At 46.4% G+C, this 20,428-nt stretch overlaps 3 protein-coding genes across 3 annotated transcripts in view; 1 reads left to right on the forward strand and 2 right to left on the reverse strand.

Annotated features, from left to right (window-relative positions):
* The window catches only part of HIRA (histone cell cycle regulator), a gene marked incomplete at both ends in the record, with an annotated part of 90,516 nt that extends 84,545 nt beyond the window's left edge, over positions 1 to 5,971 (reverse strand). Inside the window, one exon of the mRNA XM_084245220.1 lies at positions 5,935 to 5,971. Within this exon, the coding sequence (XP_084101346.1) occupies positions 5,935 to 5,971 (37 nt within the window). The remainder of the gene's footprint in view (positions 1 to 5,934) is intronic.
* Positions 5,972 to 7,081: 1,110 nt separating this feature from the next.
* Positions 7,082 to 10,317, forward strand: MRPL40 (mitochondrial ribosomal protein L40; the record flags this gene model as incomplete). Its single annotated transcript, XM_084245814.1, has 4 exons — positions 7,082 to 7,134; positions 7,478 to 7,561; positions 9,000 to 9,158; positions 9,993 to 10,317. 4 exons carry the CDS (start codon positions 7,082 to 7,084, stop codon positions 10,315 to 10,317), a joined length of 621 nt encoding a protein of 206 aa, XP_084101940.1.
* A 4,758-nt stretch (positions 10,318 to 15,075) lies between these two features.
* LOC311178749 (synaptic plasticity regulator PANTS) lies at positions 15,076 to 17,669 on the reverse strand (the record flags this gene model as incomplete). The annotated part of the gene is made up of 3 exons (XM_084245482.1): positions 15,076 to 15,204; positions 17,321 to 17,505; positions 17,618 to 17,669. 3 exons carry the CDS (start codon positions 17,667 to 17,669, stop codon positions 15,076 to 15,078), a joined length of 366 nt encoding a protein of 121 aa, XP_084101608.1.
* Between the last annotated feature and the right edge of the window lie 2,759 nt (positions 17,670 to 20,428).

Genomic DNA, 20,428 nt, shown 5'->3' on the forward strand with positions numbered 1-20,428 from the left:
CCCAGTCCGTTCTTGCTTCCCTCAACACTGCCACATGCATGCCCTCCTTTCCCCACTTCCACCCTACCCTCTACTCCATCCAAGGTAGCCATTCCAAGAGCGCCTCCCAATAACTCTCCTGCATGCAAAACTCTTCAGTGTGCTTCTACAAGGTCTTTGCTCAAATGGTAGCTTCTCACTCAGGCTTTTCCAAACCCTACTTAAAATTCCCTTTTATCCCATTCCTACACTTAACACTTCTCATCTTTCTGTTGTTGCTCCCTCTCCTCCCCCACACTACTAGGGTTCTCTGTAACTGTCTTGTTTATGATGTCTACTATCTCTCTAGTAAGCTCCCTTCCTACATCTTCCTTTCTTCTTACACAGAATACCCTCAAAAGATACCCCACCCAGTCCAATTGCACCTCAACAGATCCTTCATGCTGCTGTTTAAGTCACTGCTACTTTTCCAGGGCTTTGCCCTGACAATCAGCACTTACTGCTTGTTGAATGTATGAATTTACTAAGTGCTTCCCTGTGCATGGCCTTCTACTGGAGGATGCAGAAGACCTGGGGTTTGCTTCACTGAAGATCTATTCTTGACCCTCAAATGAGTCTTGCTACCTCTTCTATCTGCCCCTTACCACAGTGACCAAGTCTGTCCTTGGTTGATGAGTACATATGCCTTTAAAACAAAAACCAGGTTTTCCTTTTGCCAGAGGTATTCTAAGTAATTTGCTATGTTTTTTGTTTCATCTACTTCCTTTCCTAAAATTAAAATGGAAAGCTCCAAGACACAGTTATGTAAATGGTCTTCTCGGTAAGAACTTAGGTGGAGTGCTTCTCTTATCACTGGAATCCTCAGTGGATTCCACCAGAAAGTCTGAGCTATTAAAAGCTAGTTAGAAATTCTATGACATTAACTCTGTTAGCGAAAGATATCAGATACCGTTGGCTTTCTGTCCACGAGGCAACTTCCGTTTACTTTCTTGCAGTAGTCAACACTTGCCTTTCCCCTCTGAGAGCTTATGTTCAGTGGGGAGGTTTCTAGCAGAACCCCAATTTTACTCAGGTACCTAATCTAGCCTAATATAAGCCAGTAAGCAATGGTGATTATTGTCAGAGAGGACACATGATTTCACTGGCTCAATCAGCTCAATGGAGAAGGTTCAAAGTCCATGGTGAGAACATATAGGCTTTTCCCTTCTACTCTTCCCAGAAAGCATTCAAATGACATGTTTTCCACCACTGGAAAGTGCTTGAAAACCATATGCCAGAGAAAGCTTGCCTTAGCAAGCACAAGAAAAACCTGCTAGGTTTTAAGTCCAAGGCTTTTGAGTGGTCAAAGAAGAAACCAGAGGATGATACCTAAGCACGAGAGGGCTCCTGGTACCAAGCTGTACCATGTGGTTTCTGAAAACTTTCTCATGATGAAAAGGGTACTAAAACTCTCCAGGATAAAAGTCACCAGCTCTAACATAGGAACTATCACCTGACAAATCAAAAAGAGTGAGCTGGGGCTTTGGCTGGAGTTTGGATGCGAGTCCCAACTCAAGCCCCTTTTTATCAGAGTTCTCTTTACACGTATTTTGGCTTTTTTTATTTTATGTGGGGCCTCCCTGGTGACACAAAGGGTTAAGTGTCAGCACTATGAAGCTATAAGCAGCCACTGCTGGACAAATTCAATCCCAGCCAGGGAGCTACCCACATGGCACAGCAGACCTCTCCTGTCTCCCCTGCTGCTCCCCTCAGCAGTGTATTTCAATAGCTCTGCCTGTTGTGCTCCCCACCCGTCTCTGGTGAACCCTCTCACCTGCCGCACCTCTGGTTTACACCCCAGTTCTTGTATGCATAAATAAATCTTAAAAAAAAAAATCAGACTATGGAGAAACCAAAAGGACTCGAAAATAAAAGAAAAAATTCTTGTCCTCAAGAAGCTTATAATCTAGTTGGAAAAATGAGACAAATACATGAAAAGGCAAATAGCAATATAGATGTTTTTATCCAGAGCAGGGGTTCTCTACCTGGACATTACTGACATTCTGGGCCAGATGACTCTTGGTTGTGGGGAACTATCCTGTATGTAGAGTGGATAGATGGCAGCACCATCCTCTACCCACTAGATACCTGTAGCACCTCCCCTCAGTTGTGAAAACCAAACATGTCTCTAGACATTGGCTTGTTTGAGAACCCTTGATCTTAAGTAACTGCAAAGTTCATCTTAAGGACCACTGCAATCATAAACTATCACTTGCAGAACGCTCCACACTATTTCCAGAGATAAGTCTGCAATACCCCTCCAGCAGCTGTGTAGAATCCTACCACACCCACTGCTGACTTCATTACTGCACCATCCAGCCTGCTTTTCTCCTTCAAATTGATTCACTTATTTCACCCAGATGTAGTATATCTCAATGGGAAGTCTTAAAATCTTTTCTGAGATATAGTAGGGGGATAATTCAATTATAGGATGGGGGAGGTATAGGGGAGGGAACCAAAACAACTGCAAATCATGAAGCAATGTGATTGACAAATTATCCCATTATTCAAAATTTGACACACACCTTTTTACAACATTTCCATCATCGCGAGCCAAAGGCCAGTGGAGGATAAGAGCTCTTTCAGTCCTGACCCGCTGGTTAGAATGGACTTTACTGAAGAGCTGAGAAAGAGGCTGTCTCTGCACAGGAGTGAAAATCCCGTAATTCTTAGGAGCAAAGACCCAGGGATGAGAAGAACCATGAATCTTAATAAAATTTTCTATACATATAAACTATGTTTTTCTACAACAAAGAATCCAATCACTTTATTTTCTGATCAACATATGACCATAACACAACTTAGACATGATCCTTATTTTGCCAAACATAAAATTAAACATATAAGCAATACTATATCCAAGATTATAGAGTAAAATATGTGCATGTACAGTGCCTGGCATGTAACTTCTATGCAAGAAAAACATCACTAGCTCTTATTATGTATCTTAAAACAGTCTTTTAATATTGGGTTTCAGGGTGAAATGGAAGGTGTGAATCTTTATATTTATTCAAATTTATCAAGGCCCAGAAGGGTTACAAGCTAAAGAATTTAGTAAATGATGACAACTTAAACCCAGTGAGATTCCATATTCAAGGCTCATTTCACAGTGACATGACAACTTCAAGATTTATTAATCACTAATTGATCACCTTACAGCAGCAATTATCAAACTGGAGTAATTTTGGTCACCAGGGAACACTGGTGGATACATTTTTAGTTGTCATAAATGGATGTGTGTGTGGGGGGGGAAATAGAGGAGGAGCTACTAGCATCTAGTGAGTGAGGGCCAGGGATGCTGCTAACATTCTACAACACAAAGGACAGTCCCCACAACAAATATATAATCCAAAATGTCAATAGGACTTAGAGAAATCCAACCAGGAAAATGAAGACCAAAAGCCTTCTCCAACAGATATTCTCCTTTTCCTTTTAATCTGCCCTTTTTGAGCTGGCCTCTCCAACCTATCTGAATAAATCCCTTGTACCACAGGGAAAATGTTGGTTCTTTGCTCCTCCCTTCTTTGGAAGGCATCTGAAAATGATGTTCAAGTCCCATAAAGGAATTAGGAGACATGACTATATAGTGAGGAAGCCAGAAAGCACAATGAATTCATTCTCCAAAACACCATGGTCATTTTGGCTTGTTAATCCAAAGTAAGTGTGATTTAACTGGTCACTATCAATCATTCTGGCTTCTAGCTAAGCAGCTCCCCACTCCCAAATAGCTCTCAATATTCACCAGTCTTTAAAGAACTGCTCAGTAGTGAGCCAGACCATGATCATATCTTATAGGAAAGTGGTAATTTACCCTGGCAGTTCTTCTGAACATTTAAAGAGTCAGAGGTTGATTTCAGGAGATTTAAAAAGGAAGAAAACTGACAAAGAATAGTTTAGAAGATGTTAAATCCCATCCAGTCAGTCTCAAATTCTCTTATTATCTCTTAGATTTCTACAGCAGTTTGTAGTTGGAGAACAATACAACTGTACTGTGAAAAGGCAGAGCAAATATCATCATACCCCATTCTGGGACTGTGGCAAGGCCATAAGAACAAATTTCCCAGCCTGGGCCCACTCAGCCAGATTGGGAAGTTTGGCTTCTGTTCTGGCTGTGGACTTTCACTCATTTGCACCTTCATTGTGTAAGCATCTTGCCATCATGTACTTATAGAGGAGCTTATCACAAATTAGAAATTAAATGTCAGAAGGTAGACGAGAGACTGGAAAACTGTCTCTCCACATGGTGTATAATTGTATCTTTGTATTTTGCGTGTAAATTATATGCATAAGTTGATCTAGGCAAAGCATTTTAAAATGAAAATTCAGACCTTCATTTACAGAGCAGACTAGTTCATAATAATTTCCTTCTCCTGATTCACAAGCACCATAATTTATAATTACTAAACATTTGCCCAATTCTCCAGGGAAAGATCTACATACTATACATCAGGAGAGCAACACAGGAGAAATGAAACTAAAGTTTATGGCTTTTGCTTTCATGCACAGTAAACCTAGTTGTGTTCTTCTGAATTTATGGAAACCTCAGCTTTCTTAGCTGCTGTAGCTAACACTTATTTTATAGGCTTATTAGGAAGGCACTAGCTGGGTGAAGCAAGGATTATAGAGGCGAGTACCCAGCCTTGGGGCACATGGAAAAACATCCACAGGGAAAGAGCCTATCTAATGGAGTAACTTAGGAAGAACAGTAACAAAAGGAAAAGGTAACTTCACCTAGGTCCTGAAAATGAGCAAGATGTCACACAAGAAGATGAAAGGAGATAGCACTTGACTGAAAGAACACAGATGTTCAGCTAATGCAGGAGCAGACAGCATTCTGGGGTTAAGTTCAAAACTAAAAAGCTACTTTTTTTTTTAAGCATCTTTTAAAAAAGCACCTATTCTACATAATTTAAAAGAAAACTATAGTTCCAGCTAAAAAAAACCCCTGAACTCTAGCTCAATTGCAAAGTAGAAATGAGAAACAAGACAATCAGAGTGACCTTTTGACACAGAGTGTCCTCAGTGGAATTTGGTGGGAATTAGGGTTACAGGTTGAAGGAGTGCTCCTGGGCTTCAGTGCTGTCAAGGAGATAAGACGTTTTGCCCTCATTTCTCTGGGGAAGACCAATTCCTCTACTTATTTAACGAGGTAGAACTATGACAAAACTTTTGGTTACCACTGGCTTCCCTGTACCAGAGTCAGTTCTCAACCAGGACTGAAAGAGTCTACTACCACAGGGTGTGCATCGGGCCATGGCCGCAAAGCCAAGAAAATTCTTTTTCTAGAAAATATGTGTGCCCTGTATGTCTCTACCCAAGTCACCATGATGCCCAAGCTCATCAGAAGCCTGGTTCCTTCCGCTGGGGGAGCTCAGCCATGAGCCTAGAATTCTGGGGCCAGATTCCCCTAACTGGAAGCACTGTCACCAGATCCAGACCTTGGCAAAGCAGTATGCCTTGGCAGAGCCCTTTCAGGATGCCAGAGATGTGCAGATTTCGGGTGTTCACCAGGTCACTGAAAGGTCATAGGGGGTATTCGCCCATATTCACACATTGGACCATCTGAGCACATCCTGGACGATGCAGACGAGTGGCGCAAGTTAGCCTGGCAGGAGTTAGCCAGCGCGCAGGGCCGCTCCCCAGAGCCAGGCCACTGCCCCTCCACGGACCACAGGTGGGCACAGCTCTACAGCCAGAAAGGGATGGGGAGAAGCTGAATTAACGCGACCAGGCGGAGCACGTGCTCCGGCTCACCGACCTCCCGGCGCGGAGGACAAAGTCCGGTCTGGTTGGTTCCAAGACTCGGGCACCGGGAGTCGGGGCTGAGACCGGCAGGGCCTGCGCGCGGCTCTGACTCAACTCCAGAATCTGCCCCAACTCCGGGCTCAGCCTCCCGCGACCCCCGCGCGCACTCACCATTGTGGTTGACCCAGGTCGGCTTCAGGAGCTTCATTGTTCGGCCGCCGCCGCCGCCGCCGCCGCCGTCGCCGGGCTCAGGCAAGAGCCGCTTCCCTCAGCGTGCCCGGGCCATGGAGCCACCGCTGCCACTTCCTCCCGCACCGCCCGCCCTCCGGCCGCCGCCCGCCACGTGCCCTCAGCGCCGCCGCGCCATTGCCGGCTCGCGCCCCCCGCCGCCGCCACAGCCGCCCCCCAAGTTCGGCCGCCGCCGGCGCCGCCACAGCCTCATCCCCTGCGCCGCTCCTCCTCCGGCGGCTCCCGGGCAACGCCGGAAGTCAGGGCGCGCACCTGCCAAATCTCCCCGGCGGGAAACCGCTCCCTGCGCGGATGGGGCCCACCGGGCTGTTCTCTGGCAGCGACTGGCAGGACAGCTGCCCTCCGGGTCCGACGCGGCGCGGCAGTCACAGGGGCGGCGCGGGCAGGGACCGATGGGGGCCAGAAGACCCCGAGTTGCATCCCTGGCCGGCTAAGTCAAGCGGGGTCGGATGACGTGGACGGTCTCTAGCCAGCCCTACCTCGCCGGCTCCGAGTCGACTAACTAGCTTCCGTCATTCATCAACACGCGCCTGTCTATAGGGCATCTCGCGAGCGCCAGGCCACGTGCCAGCGTCGACATGTACACTTCTGCGGGCATCGGGGGACCGGAATTCGAACGAATGCGGGTTGGGGCTAGGAGTTGAGCTGGGCCCTGGTAGGGTGCCTGGGAGGGCAGAGGCGCGCACGTTTACTGGAAGGCGGGGACCACTTTCGCAGACTCGGACACTGGGACCCAGAGCAGCAGATGCGCGCCCCTGGGTCACTGCGCTCTACAGTGAGGGGTCTTGGCCCTCGCAAAGGCACGGGCCTGTTATCTCAGTGGCACTGAGATAAGGGCTCAGACTGCAACAGGATCAGGGGCCACACACGGTGCGAGGCGCTCGAGGGCTGCCCGCGCGCCACCAGGACGCCAAGGACTGTACTACGTGGGAGGCGGGGCCAGACGGGCTCTAAGCCGGAACGTGGGAGCGCGGGGCGGCGGGATTGGCGGACCTTAGCGCGGGGCACCGCGGGTCGGACAGCCGAGGGGCGCTCTCCCGGAAGCAGCCTTTGGGCTGTTAGAGGGGCAATGGCCGCCGCGGCGCTGGGAGCTTCCGCGCGCACTCTGCGCCTTCCAAGCTGGTGAGTGCGGATACCCGGGGAGTCAGGGTGCATAGGGCGCGCGCCGAAGTTTCCGTGTCGGCATGCCGGGCTCTTGCTTGCACTACTTCCCTGGCCATTCCTGTCCACGGAATTGTCTGGGATGAGTCACCTGATCGCGTCTTTTATTGTGCATGAAAATTCGATGACCCTGGAGAGCAGTGACCTTGCCCAGGTGCTCTCTGTTGCGAACGAGGTTTTGAAAAATCTACATTATTATGGCTGTCACATCCAGCAATTACAAACTGGTTTTAAAAACATTGTAAAGCAACTTTCTCCCTGTATAATAGGGAAAATCATATTTATGCATACTCGTCTCTTTCAGGTTTATGGGGACTTGGCAGACACAGATTAGAAACACCCACCAGCGAGCTACTTTGTTGTCCTTCTGGGAACTCATTCCCACGAGGTAAACGCTACCATGGGCCTGACCCCTTTGAGGATGTCAGAGGAAGATAAATGTGTGAGTGAATAGTGCAGAAGGTTGTTTGCAAAGTTAAAGGCTGCAGTTTCTCATCACATTTTGGCAGATTTTTTTCTTTCAACATTCTCTACATGGAAATCTGCTGCCTGTAATTAAAAAAAATGTAAAAGTAGGTAAATAAATGTTCATTAGCTCTGATGTGATTCTTTTGTGTTTCTAAGGCACAACATAAACTTATATTTCACTACGGGCCTTCCATTTCTGAGTCTCTGAAGAGATGGGGACTGCTATTGGTTTTTCCACCTAGGGCTCTGGATGCTTTCTAAAAACTTGATTCCTAAAACTTGGTCTTGATGCTACAGAATTTTATTTTCTTTGGTAAGTTATCACCATAGGAGCTGTGTTCCTCAGAGTAAATCAGATTTTTTCTTCTTTTTTTTTTTTTAAAAGATTTATTTATTTATTTATACAAGCACTGGGTACAGTCAGAAGTGCAGGAGGGTGAGAGAATTCACCAGAGCCAGAGCGGGGAGCAGAACAGGCAGACTGACAAAATACACTGCTGAGGGAAGCAGTGGGCACAGCAGGAGAGGTCTGCACCCCATGTGGGACCCTCACTGGCAGGCCGGGAATCGAACCAGCGCTGCAGAGGCTGCTGGCAGCTTCGCAGCCCAGCGTTCAACCGCTGTGCCACCAGGGAGGCCCAGATCAGATTTTTTCAATGCTCTATGTTGGGGAAATTTTTAAAGAAATCCCAACAAGTAAATAGTAAATAGTGACACACCAGTTACTTTTAATATAACATCTTATATTTATAAACCACAAATCCATTTAAAATGCGAGTAATTGGGGCCTCCCTGGTGGCATAAGGGGTTAAGCATCAGCACTATGAAGCTATCTGCAGCCACTGCAGCACGAGTTCGATCCCTGGCCGGGGAGGTGACCCACATGGCACAGCAGACCTCTCCTGACTCGCCCGCTGCTCCCCTTAGCAGTGCATTTCAGCCAGTCTGTCTGTTCTGTTCTCCACTCAGTCTCTGATGAATCCTCTCACCCCCCACACCTCTGGCCTGCACCCCAGTTCTTGTATGCATAAATAATCTTTTAAAAAAGTGTAAGTAATTAATCTGGTATTTTCACTTTTCAGTACAATGCCAGGACACAGCTGAACCTCAGCTTTACAGATGAACTTACCCTTAATTTTACTCTGACACCCCATGAAGCCTTTTCAGTCTTTTCTGGTTCTTACAAGGACCATGGGGTGAAGGATGTCGCCCTGCCACACTGAGCTCATAAAGTCAGGCCCTTCTTTCCCCACTGGAAAGTTCAGTTCAAGTTTGGGACATTACACTTAGTGGCAAGTTCTTTCAACATGTTTGATAGAACGAAGAGGAAAATGTTTAATGTTTACTTTATCCATTAGAGCAGAACCACTGAAAAAGAAGAAGAAGGTAGATCCTAAAAAAGACCAAGCAGCAAAGGACCGTTTGAAAAAGAGGATCCGAAGACTGGAAAAGGCTAGCCAAGAGCTAATTCCCATTGAAGATTTCATTACCCCTGTGAAGTTCTTCGATAAAGAGAGGTAAGGGTCCTCTAGGCTTGAGATCCTCAGAGCAAAGGAGTTCCATCATCTCCAGGAAGTTCTAGCTGCTGTTCATGCCTGTGATGGGAATTTGTGAGTAGGTTTGCATGGAGATTTAATAGGTTTAACCTGTTCTTACTCTTTCTCCTTTATTGTGTCTTGTGGCAACTGGAGAAAGCATATGTGGGTGGTAACTTTTGAATGGCTGAATGTGGGAAGGAAACTCAGAATAGTTGTTTGAGAAGCCAGGCCAAGTCAGCACTGCTCTGGAATTCACACTGTTTGTCTTTAGCAAGAGCAGTTTCAACTGGGATTGATGAGTAGGGCCTTGCTTGTGTCTTCAGCCTTTGCCCCACCTTGATGGTAGAAATCCATAAAGCATCTGCTGTATGATGCAAATGCTCATGGTTGGGATGTGTTGTATGCTAGGTTGTTGCCTTCTTGTAAAAAGTGTCTACCATTTAAAAGTAGCCATATAAGTGGGACACACATTGAGATTTAGATTTGTGGCTCCTGAGATTTTGGTGTTCATTTTTATAACACCATCTCACACTCATAAGTTACCTCTCAACAAGGTAATTTATGCCTGGGATAGATATGCTCCCAGACTCTGAAATTACTGTTTCTTGTCTCCATGGAGAGCAAATGACACTGGTTGCCAACATCAGCTGCAATTACTGCCACATTCAATAGTCCATTCCTTAATTTATCCCAAACTTGCACTTTCTTAAATCTCATCCATGTTTTGCAGTGGGGATGCATGAGTTATGAGTCACCCAGACTTCCTGGCTTGGAAGGTCAGTGCTTCACATCTTTGGGTTTATGTGTTCCCAGACAGCGACCCCAGGTGGAGCTCCCGTTTGAGGAGAGTGAGCGGAGAGCACTGCTTCTGAAGAAGTGGTCCCTGTACAAGCAAAAAGAGCATGAGATGGAAAGGGATGCCATCAGGTCAATGCTTGAGGCCCAGCAGGAAGCTCTACAGGAACTGCAGCTCACATCCCCAGAACTCCATGTGGAAGCCACCAAGAAGGACCCCAACCTGTTCCCTTTTGAGAGGGAAGGGCCAGATTACACACCACCGGTCTCCAACTATCAGCCTCCTGAAGGCAGGTACCATGACATCACCAAGGTGTACACACAGGTGGAGTTCAAGAGATAGAACTATAGACAGCTGTCCTCAGAGCATATGCTCTTGAGAACCAGAATGATGAGAGTTCAAGCCTGCTTGCCAGGCATTCAAGCATGCTGTGAATAAATATGAGTTTAATTATCTGTGTTTTATGCGTCAAAATTTACCTGATGATGCTTGGGTTGAGAGAAGCTACCCCCTTCTTGCCAGGTGCTGGAGAGAGGATGACCAAGATGCAAGCTACCTCCAGTAAAAATATTCCAGTTGCATGTTGCGGACTCTCTGGGTCAAAGTAACCCCAGCAGAGCAGAGGTGAAGCACATGCAGCTGTTGCTGACTGCACAGACTTGCAGAGAAGAGGCAGGGCTCTTCTGGTGGGACATACAGAGCACAGGAGGCCCTTGCAACATCAGCTAGCTTTGAGTTTTAAGTTGGAGAGAATGGAGCAAGCCAGGGACATCCTTGTTAACAAAGTTGCTGTGTCCCCCAGTCCTGACTGTTGCAGAGGGCTGTCTTTGTTCAAGTGCTTTTAATCTGGATTGGTATGTGTACTAGTGTACTGGGGCTGCCAAAATAAAGTACTAAGCTACATGGAAGCTGCACCTTAACAGAAAGGTGTTTTTCACAGTTCTGGAGGCTTGAACTCCAAGACCCAAGGTGTTTCCAGGATTGGTTTCTCCTGAAGCCTCTCCTAGGCTTGTAGAGGACTGCCGCAGGTCATCCTGCCTCTATGTCCTTATTTGTCCTTATTTGTTCAATGAGAACACCAGTCATTGGATTAGAGCTCATCCTAAAGACCTTATTATAGCTTACCTTTTTAAAAAAGATTTATTTATTTATGCATATGAGAACTGGGATGTAGGCTAGAGGTGTGTTTGGGGGGGGTGGGGGGGGTGCATGGTGAGAGGATCCACCAGAGACAGAATGGGGAGCAGAAGAGGCGGACTGCTGAAATACACTGCTGAGAGGAACAGTGAGATAGGCGAGATAGGAGAGGTCTGCTGTGCCATGTGGGTCACCTCCCACTGCAGATAGCTTCATAGTGCTGACGCATAACCCCTTGCGCCACCAGGGAGGCCCTATACCCTATCTCTTTAAAGACCCTCTCCAAATGCAGACATATTCAGAGGTACAGGGGGTTAGAGCTTTGGCATAGAAATATGAAAAGACAATTCAGCTCATAACTGAAGTTCCAGTGTATGAAGAGAACCTTTTCTCCCAGTGACTGGCATCAGTATCCAGAAGAAATTTGGGTTTTTGTTTTTTTTTTATATTTTTTACATCATTTTTCATTTTTCTACAATGTATGCATTTGGTTATATCATCTTGGTTATATTCCCCATACAATTCCCACCCTCCCTTATTTTGACCCTAACCCCTCCTCTGCCCCTCCCCCCCACCAACTTTGGGGTTTTTTTGGACAGATAAACCAGGGAAGCTTTTCAGTAAGAATTCAGATTGTTTTCTTAGTATTACGGTTCACTTTTTAAAAAACTCAACCAGCCCTGGATAAAAACTTTGCTTAATTAAGGACATTAAATCCCTTGGCTGTATTTATGAGATAGATGTTGAACACAGTCACTTTTCATAACCTCACTGCTACATTTTAACCTGTTCCACTGTAGCAGCCCATTCATATGCCCACCTGGGTACCCTAGCTCTTGTGCACAGCAGCCAGAGGGATCTAGAAAACACAAGTCAGATTGGACCTGTGGCTTTTTCCACCCAGATAATTGAATCCTGACCCAATTGCACCTTTCACTCCCCGTCTCCCACACTATCAGCCTATAGCACTTGTTCCTCATGACCTGTTGTGGCCCGCTCTCTGCCTTGCAGGCTGTGAGCCTCATCTGGGTCAGGGCTCAGAAACTGGGGCCTTTCCCACCTCCCTGTCCATTGCAGGGGCTTTATAGTAGTGTTTTTGAAAAAGATATTCAGTCATTAGGTTGTATGATCAATTCAGTGCATCATGGCCAGCAGTTTAACTTTTTATTCTGAAGTAATTGTATAGTCACAGGAAGTTGGAAATAATCATACAGGGAGATGCTGTGTGCTATTCCCCCAGCACTACCATCTTTTACACCATGGTAGCACCAGTACCCAGAGACTAACACTGGTTCAACTCAGAGCGTTTTCAGATTTTATGTCTGCACTCACATGTTTAAATCTAGTTCTGCATGATTTTACTAGCTGTATTGCTGTGCAAATACAACCATCACCACAGGACATCCTCAAGTACCCCTTTTCAGCCACACCCACGCATCCTTCCACTCATCCTTAACCCCCAACACTATAAAATGTTCTCCATCCCTATAATTATACCATTTCACTGAAGTTACACTTATAGAACCAGGTTATATGTATCCTTAAAATTTTTTTTCAAGCAGCATAATTTCCTTGCATTTTGCCAAGTTGCTACATGTATAATTTACAATGGCTCAGATTTGCAAATGTCTGTGTATCACATGGTATACATACTGTTTTGTGAAACTTGTTTCAGTGACAGATGTTATATGTAACAGTATGTACCAGATGATTACAAAAGTTTTGTTTAGTGTGACACTGCTCTATCTCATCAATGTCCATTTTCTTTACAGCGCTCAGCATCACTTTACACTTACTGTTTAAATGTTTGTCCCCCAAAGTACAGTTAGTACTCTAAGAAGGCAACTTGTCTGTTTCAAGACTGCAATCCCAGGGCCTCAAACCCTGCCATGTGTAGCAGGCACTCAGATATCGTGAAAGAGTAAACACGGGAGTGGATGCATGAACATCTACCCAGATATGATGATCTGTACATGTGGAACTTGTTGAATAGACTAGAAGAGATAACACTTCCTAACAGCACTCAGCAGTAGGCTGCCCACCACACTAAATAAGCAGATAACAGGAAGTATAGTTCCCTTGAGTGGGCCCCTCAGAACTGACTGCTGTGTTGGCTGCTGCTCACTCCTAGGCTTTTCCTGTATGCTTCAGTCATCCCCCGCAGCCCTCCAACCCCAGGTTACAATTCCAGGCATCCTGTGCAGTGGTACTTGACTTCCTGTGTTTCAGAGTGAGGAGAATACTTGAAGATCTCTTGCTGCCTTCCCCTCACTCCTCCTTAGCCAGAAATGCTAATGAAACCAGCTACAGCCAGAAGAGACACACCCTGGTTGGTAGGTGGACACATCAAGACTTGACCCCGCAGTGGGGGTATCCTGACTTGTTATACTCACCTCTGCTTCTGGGGTCCTATGCACAAATACCTCTACCACTCACAGGCACACACACAGGCATTCTTACAAACAGGAAAAAACACGCATGAGAGAAAATTTTGTCTTTGGTGTATGTCCTTTGGAAGAGATGGATTAGTTTGTCCCCCCACCCCGAAATGAATTTAAAGATATTTGACCCACTGTCTGTGGGCAGGTTGGGGCCTAGTCGTAAGGGAAATGCTAAGGAAGACACATGGGTTCCACTGCCTAGGAAGAAAAGCAGTGAGGGTGGGGGCCCACCTCTTCCTCAGCATCATACAATGGGGCCTGCTATGCACCCTAAGATGATAAATCATTTTATCAATAAAGAGACTTTTTTTTTTAATTTATTTATACAATAGCTGGGGTATAGGCCAGAGGCGTGGGAGAATGAAAGGATTCACCAGAGACAGAGTGCGGAGCAGAACAGGCAGACAGACCGAAAGCACTGCTGAGGGGAACAGCGGGCACGACAGGGGAGGTCTGCCATACCATGTTGGTATCTCCCTGGCCGGCTGCAAATCGAACCCATGCTGCAGAGGCTGCCAACAGCTTCACAGCGCTGTGCTCAACCTATTGAGCCATCGGGGAGGCCCAATAAAGACAGACTTCTTTGAAAACTAGTTCTTGTTGGTATAGATGTGTATTTTAAAAATATCTACAAGAGTATGAGTATACAAAATTCTAAGACTGAGCACAATATTAGGTATGAAATCTAACAATTTTAACAATCAAATTGTGAATTTAATTTTCAGCTTATATTTGGAATCAAATACGTGAACTGATTTTTGATATATTCTGCATTTTCTAAAAAACGATCAGGGAAATTTTGAGGGAAAGAGATCAAAATTCTATGACTTGTGCTTGGGTTTCTTAAGCCAAGAATCCATTTCATGCAAACTTGCCTGTGTGTAGCTGTGTGCATTTAAAAACTATAGTCTCCAAGGGCTGTATTGTAAGGCTAGGCGTGCGGTGTGCAGGTCCAGAGGCCGACTGTATCTGCAGAGGAACTGTCATGGAACTCAGCTGACTGAGTGTCAGCACTTGGCACTGCATGATCATTTTCAAGTCAAGAACCAGGAAAGCCGTTCGTTGTAGCACAACCATTTAGCATATTCTGCCCCTCCACGTCACCACACTGCTCAGGGTCACCACTCAAAAAGTTTACCTGAGGATTGTAGACCTCAGGACAACCATCTTTTGTGCTGTTGTCCCCAGGAGGAAATGTGATCCCACATGACTTGGAGGCTCAGAGACCTGCAGTGGTATTTGGCTTCCTGGAAACGGTGCAGTGGGTACAACTATCTTTCAGATTATAGCAGCAGTAATCGCTTCTCGGCCTTTTGGCTAAGATCAAGTACAGATTATAGCAGCAGTGGGGCACCCCCAGAGCAGTGAGGAGTGGGAAAAGAGGACTGCAGATGGAAGGCTCCATGTTTTAAGCTAGGTAGTAGCTCCCAGAGATCCATTAGACTGTGCCAGTCAAGAGTCCTTAGGATCACACAATAACCCCACTTGAAACTGACCAGAGGAGGTTGTGCAGGGGTACTCATCACTTGTCTTTCTCCTCCTGCAACAGAGGGAGGTGCCAGTCTGTAGGAGGGCTCTGCCTTGGGGTCCACACCTGAGCATGCTTCTGTGCAGCCTGGACTCGTGCACGTTCACTCTCACAGAGGGACCGCTGTACAAAGGAAACCATGGTCACTTCCTGCTTCATATGTGCCCACAGGGCCTGTATCCTCCTCTCTCGGCAACCTTCCAAACACAGATGGACACAGAGAGAGAACACTACACACCACTCTGAAACATGGCTACTTCCCTTTAATATGCCTTAGCAATTACTCTGTATTCACACACACAGATCTAGATCATTATTTCTCCCAAACAACTATGAAAAACTGCAGATCCCCATAATGTATGGAAAAAATTTTTATTGTTATTGAACTACCATTATTTTACATTCTTGCTAGTGTTTTGACAGTATAAGATTAACCTGCCCCCCAGGTATAGTCATCCACCACTGAAGCAGCCATCGTCCTCCATCATAGTTGTTGTGTTCCCCCCACCAACCCTGTTTTCACCCCAATATGAGGAAATTTTAAAATGTCTTCTCATAGGCCTCAGAGCTTAGCACTTTCAGTAATGAAGTTCACCTGCCACAGAGTGGGGGTTGAGTTGGGAAGAGGGCCAGAGTCCAAAAGAATGGCCAGCAGGGAGGAAGATAAGGCAAGAGACACATATCCAGGATTCCCTGGACAGGTGAGGAGTCCTGATGACAGACAACAGGTGCTGCTCAACCCATGGGCATCCCTCTGCCACTGTCTCCACCAAAATAAACACAAGACAAGTACATCACAACTGTGACAGGGCACTTGGGAGGTGCCAAGCATATAATGTCATCTTCTCTACCTGTCTGTTTTTGCTCACACCAAATTGTTTCAAATAGTATGTTTTTATTCTTATTTGAAAAGCTGTCAGAAGTGCAAAGTAGAATATGACACCCTTCGCTATGATGAAATTAAGAGCTTTGACACATTTTAGGTCCATATTTTAGATCTATAATATCTTTCTCTAGAGATGAAATAATCTGTTGGCTAAGTCTGCTTCCTGCTTTTTTCCCCCCACGAAGCAGTATGCCAGGGGAGACTACTACCTACATTAATGGTTATGTAGTACTATACAGTGTGGGAGAAGTTATTTGGTCAAATGTCTATTAGTGGATGTAGAATGGACACTTTGAACTTTTAACTGTGCACTGTTACTCAATTACTTTCCTAGGATAAATTTTCAGAAGTAAAGCAGCAGGGTCAAAGGTATACATTAGACATTTAGATAAACAGGATACCAGACGTTTCACCAACACTGCACCAGAACCCGACTCTCCAATTTCCTATAGACACTTCGGAATTCATCTGGGCAGAAACTATCACTGTTGTTTTAACTTATATACCTTCCCATTTACTTTTCTTTCTGATCAAATTCCTTCTTCAAGCACTTTGCCCACTTTTCTAGTATGAAATCACCCCCATTTTTAATACTGAAATATGAGATATATACATAAAGATTATCATTTCACCGTCATATAGGCTGCAAGCTATTTTCCTTCTTTTATTGTATTTCCATTTATCATGGATTTGTCGTCATTTTCACCTTATGTACAGCAGCTTGGTTTAACATTTAACAACTGTAGAAACAGCTGTCAGTCCTGCTTGCTCCCTTTCCCTTAGCACTTCCCATGGGTACTGCACCCTCAAAAGCACCTCTCCATGCCACAAAAATGGCCTTCAAGCTGCCACAGTACTCTAGCATAGATGTTCTATTTTCATCATTCCTGTATCTCCAAAAGTGAAATATAAATACTGCTGAATGGCTGAACAATTACAACAGAACGACAGAAAAAAAAAAATCATGCCTCTCAGCAAACGTTTGGGTAGAATTTAAATTCTTTGTAAGGTGCATCAGGTCCCTGGTTTCACTCCAACCTCATACCTGAAGCTCACCTTCCCTCTGCTCCAGGCATCTGCACTCCTCCACAGACCAGTTAATAACTCCTAACACTGTTAGGGGCCCCCCTGAGTCTCTCTACAAGTTACTCTACACCTCTTCCCCTCTTGCTGTGTCCTAAGTATTTAAAGGCATCTGAAAACCCAGTTGACATACTAATCTTTTCATTTCTCTAGAGGAGTACGGAGGGAAGGGGCTCCTGCCAAGGCGCCTCTCCAGAGCCCCCAGGGCCTGGCACTTGGGGAGGTGGTGGGTAGCCGGTGCAGCGAAGAGCCATCCGCTTCCCCGCACACCTGGGCGTCGACGCTCCGGCGCTCCTCCCAGTCTCGGCAGCTGATTAGGTCGCGTCGCCACTGCTCGCAAGCCGGCAGCTCGCCGTGGACGTAGTAGTGGTGCAGAAAGTGTCTGGCGCTGCGGCAGAGCTTCCATTCCGCGCGGTAGGCCTCGCAGGGGCGCGGCGGCTGCGGAGAGAGACGCGCTTAAGCTGGCGGCCGCTGCGCCCGGATGCAGGGGCCCCATGCAGTCCCCTTCCGGGGTGAGAGCTGGGTTTATCCCGACGGTGCTAAGAGGTCTCCGCGGGGCCCAGGTACCCAGGGCCCAGGTACCCACCACACTTACCTTCCAGCCGCCGTTGTCGGCCATGTCCAGGAGACTGCCGAGCCCACCTCCTGAGCCCCCTTAGGCAATGAAGATTGCGGAAAGCCAGAATTGCGTGACTGACGGGTAGACAACCAATGAATTCCGAGAAAAGGACCACTCAACTCCGCCCAGGGCCTCGTTTCTCGCCGGTGAGCAGAGGTCAGTGCTGGACAGCCAATTACAGCCGGGGGCGGGGACACGCGCGGGACTGGCTGCCGGCGAGGACTGGCAATCCACTGGTGCCCTGCGGCGTCCGGGGCAACCGCACTATGGTTTCTGAAGCCACATGCTTCTGGCCACTTCTTTTTTTTTTTTTTTTTCCTCTAAAGATTTATTTATTTATGCATACAAGAGCTGGGGACAGGCCAGAGATGCGGAGGGTGAGAGGATTCACCAGAGACAGAGCTCGGAACAGAACAGGCAGACTGACGAAATACACTGCTGAGGGGAGCAGTGGGCGAGACAGGAGAGGTCTGCCGCACCTTGTGGGTTGCTCCCTGGCCGGATATCGAGCTCATGCTGCAGAGGCTGCGGACAGCTTCACAGACTGCGTCCTAACCCCCTTGCGCCACCAAGGGAGGCCCATTTCTGGCCAGTTCTTTTCAGTAACTTTGCTATTTTCATCTATCTCAAAGATCCAGTTCATCAGCGCGTGCATCCAGAGCATCCACTGCGTGCCCCGAAGCACTGGCTACAGTGTTCTCCTCCCAAGTGTACACGCGAGGCAGAGATGAGCCTTACAAAGTAACCAGGTTTGGATTTGCGTGGAGTGTTGACAGCGGGGCACTAGGGTGCTGACAGATGTCCTGAGGGAACTCAGACTGGAAATGGGAATTCCAATCACAACCTAAGGCTGGTCAAAGGGTATGTGGCATTGGTTAAGGTGGGGGGCCTTTAAATCTGGGGATTACATCCTATTAGACCTGAAGGCTTTGTTCTGAAGGGTGGAGAGAGGATGGAACGTTTATAAACAGGAGAGATGTACAAGAGGCAATAAATACAAAGAGGACGCTGGGGGCCTGCAGAAATGTCCTGAATATTAGGAGGAACCCTGGTATAATAGGGTGACCATGCAGGGCCTAACTGTAACAATATAAACACAGTAAAAGGGAGGTTCCATTATTCCAGCCCTACCTAAGGAAGGGTGGAGCTGAGTGTCTAGAAGCTAGAAAGGACTGGGGAGAGAAGCTGGGAGAGACTGGGAGAAGAGACAGTGGGGCAGACATGTGAAGGAGGGCGTGCTTGCTTCTCATCTTTGGACTTGCACCAGGGACTTGGAATAGAAATGTTTGCGGATGCCAGAGTACCCCTCAGTCTACCTACCAACATAACCACCCCAACCCTAGGTTGGTCACAGAGCCTCATTTATATTCTTCAGAAGTCTCTCCAGAGGAGCTCATTTCTACTGGGGAACATGGAAGGAGACACATAAAGCCAAGACATAAAGAAGACTTCGGAAAAGCCATGGGTGAGAGAACAGTAGGGAGACTGACAATGGCACCTGTTACTTTGATTTGCACTCCGATTTGCTCCTTTCATTCCAGACTTGCCTGGCTCTTTCTGCCCCTTTCCTATTTCCCACCAGAAGGTGCCTTAGACTTGTGGTAAGTTTTCAGGTCTCAGTGGTCCTGCTTCAAGCCAACCCTCTTTGGCTGGGCATTGACCTATAGGAGGATGGGTAATTTTGGGTGTTTCATTGAGAAACTATATACTTTCTTCTCTGTGTACACTGTTGTATTAAAGTTCTTTAACACTAAGGGTATGCTTTGTCTTTATGGGGTGAATGGCAGAACTAGCAGAACCCATTTATTTTATTAAGATTTATTTATACATAGAAGAACTGGGGTCTAAGCCAGAAGTGTGCGGGGGTGAGAAGATTCACCAGAGATAGAATGGGGAGCAGAATAGGCACACTGACTGAAATATACTGCTGAGGGGAGCAGCAGGGGAGACAGAACAGGTCTGCTGCTCCCTGGCCGGGGATTGAACTTGTGCTAGAGTGGCTGGCAATAGCTTGACAGTGCTGAGACTTAACCCCTTATGCCACTGGTGAGGCCCTGGCAATACCCATTGGGAGTGTGCATGTTAGGGCGTCCCCGAGTATCCCTCAGTTTACCTACCAACATAACCACCCCAACCCTAGGTTAGTCACAGAGCCTCATTTATATTCTCCAGAAGTCTCTCCAGAGGAGCTCATTTCTACTGGTAGGTTGGAACCAGGGGCACATACAAGCAGACCTTCTTCCAAATGCTGCTTGATGGCCCAGCCACCAATCCATATAGGTGCCCAATCAAACATCTGGAGGCAATCCAAATTTTAGTCATTGCCTATTTTTTATTTCAAGGAACAAGAGATTAAAAGAGACAAGGATTAATGTCAAAAGATCTCATAGAAAGTGAAGATCTGAGATGAAATTAACACTAATAAAAAACAAGGACAGGTCAGCAGAACTTGGATAATTTAATATATTAAAACCGGGATGGAGGTGGGGAAGGAGTAAGAGGAACGTATCTTTAGTACTTATTATTCTAATATTAACATTTGTGCTTCACCACAAAGTTTTTACCACGAAACAGTTTCATTAAGCAGCAAGTTATTTCCATACAAAATCAAAGTTAAGGTGGAAACACATTCAGATCAGTTTTTCCTTTTGAGGAATATTTCTTCTGGGGGAAAAAGTCAATGTGTCAAATAAAAATAGAAACACCCTCCCTTAACTATTTAAATTGCAACCAGAGTAACAGGATTAACACTGTAGAAT

Source organism: Talpa europaea, assembly GCF_964194135.1.
Source record: "Talpa europaea genome assembly, chromosome: 10".
In the NCBI taxonomy this organism is placed as follows: domain Eukaryota; kingdom Metazoa; phylum Chordata; class Mammalia; order Eulipotyphla; family Talpidae; genus Talpa; species Talpa europaea.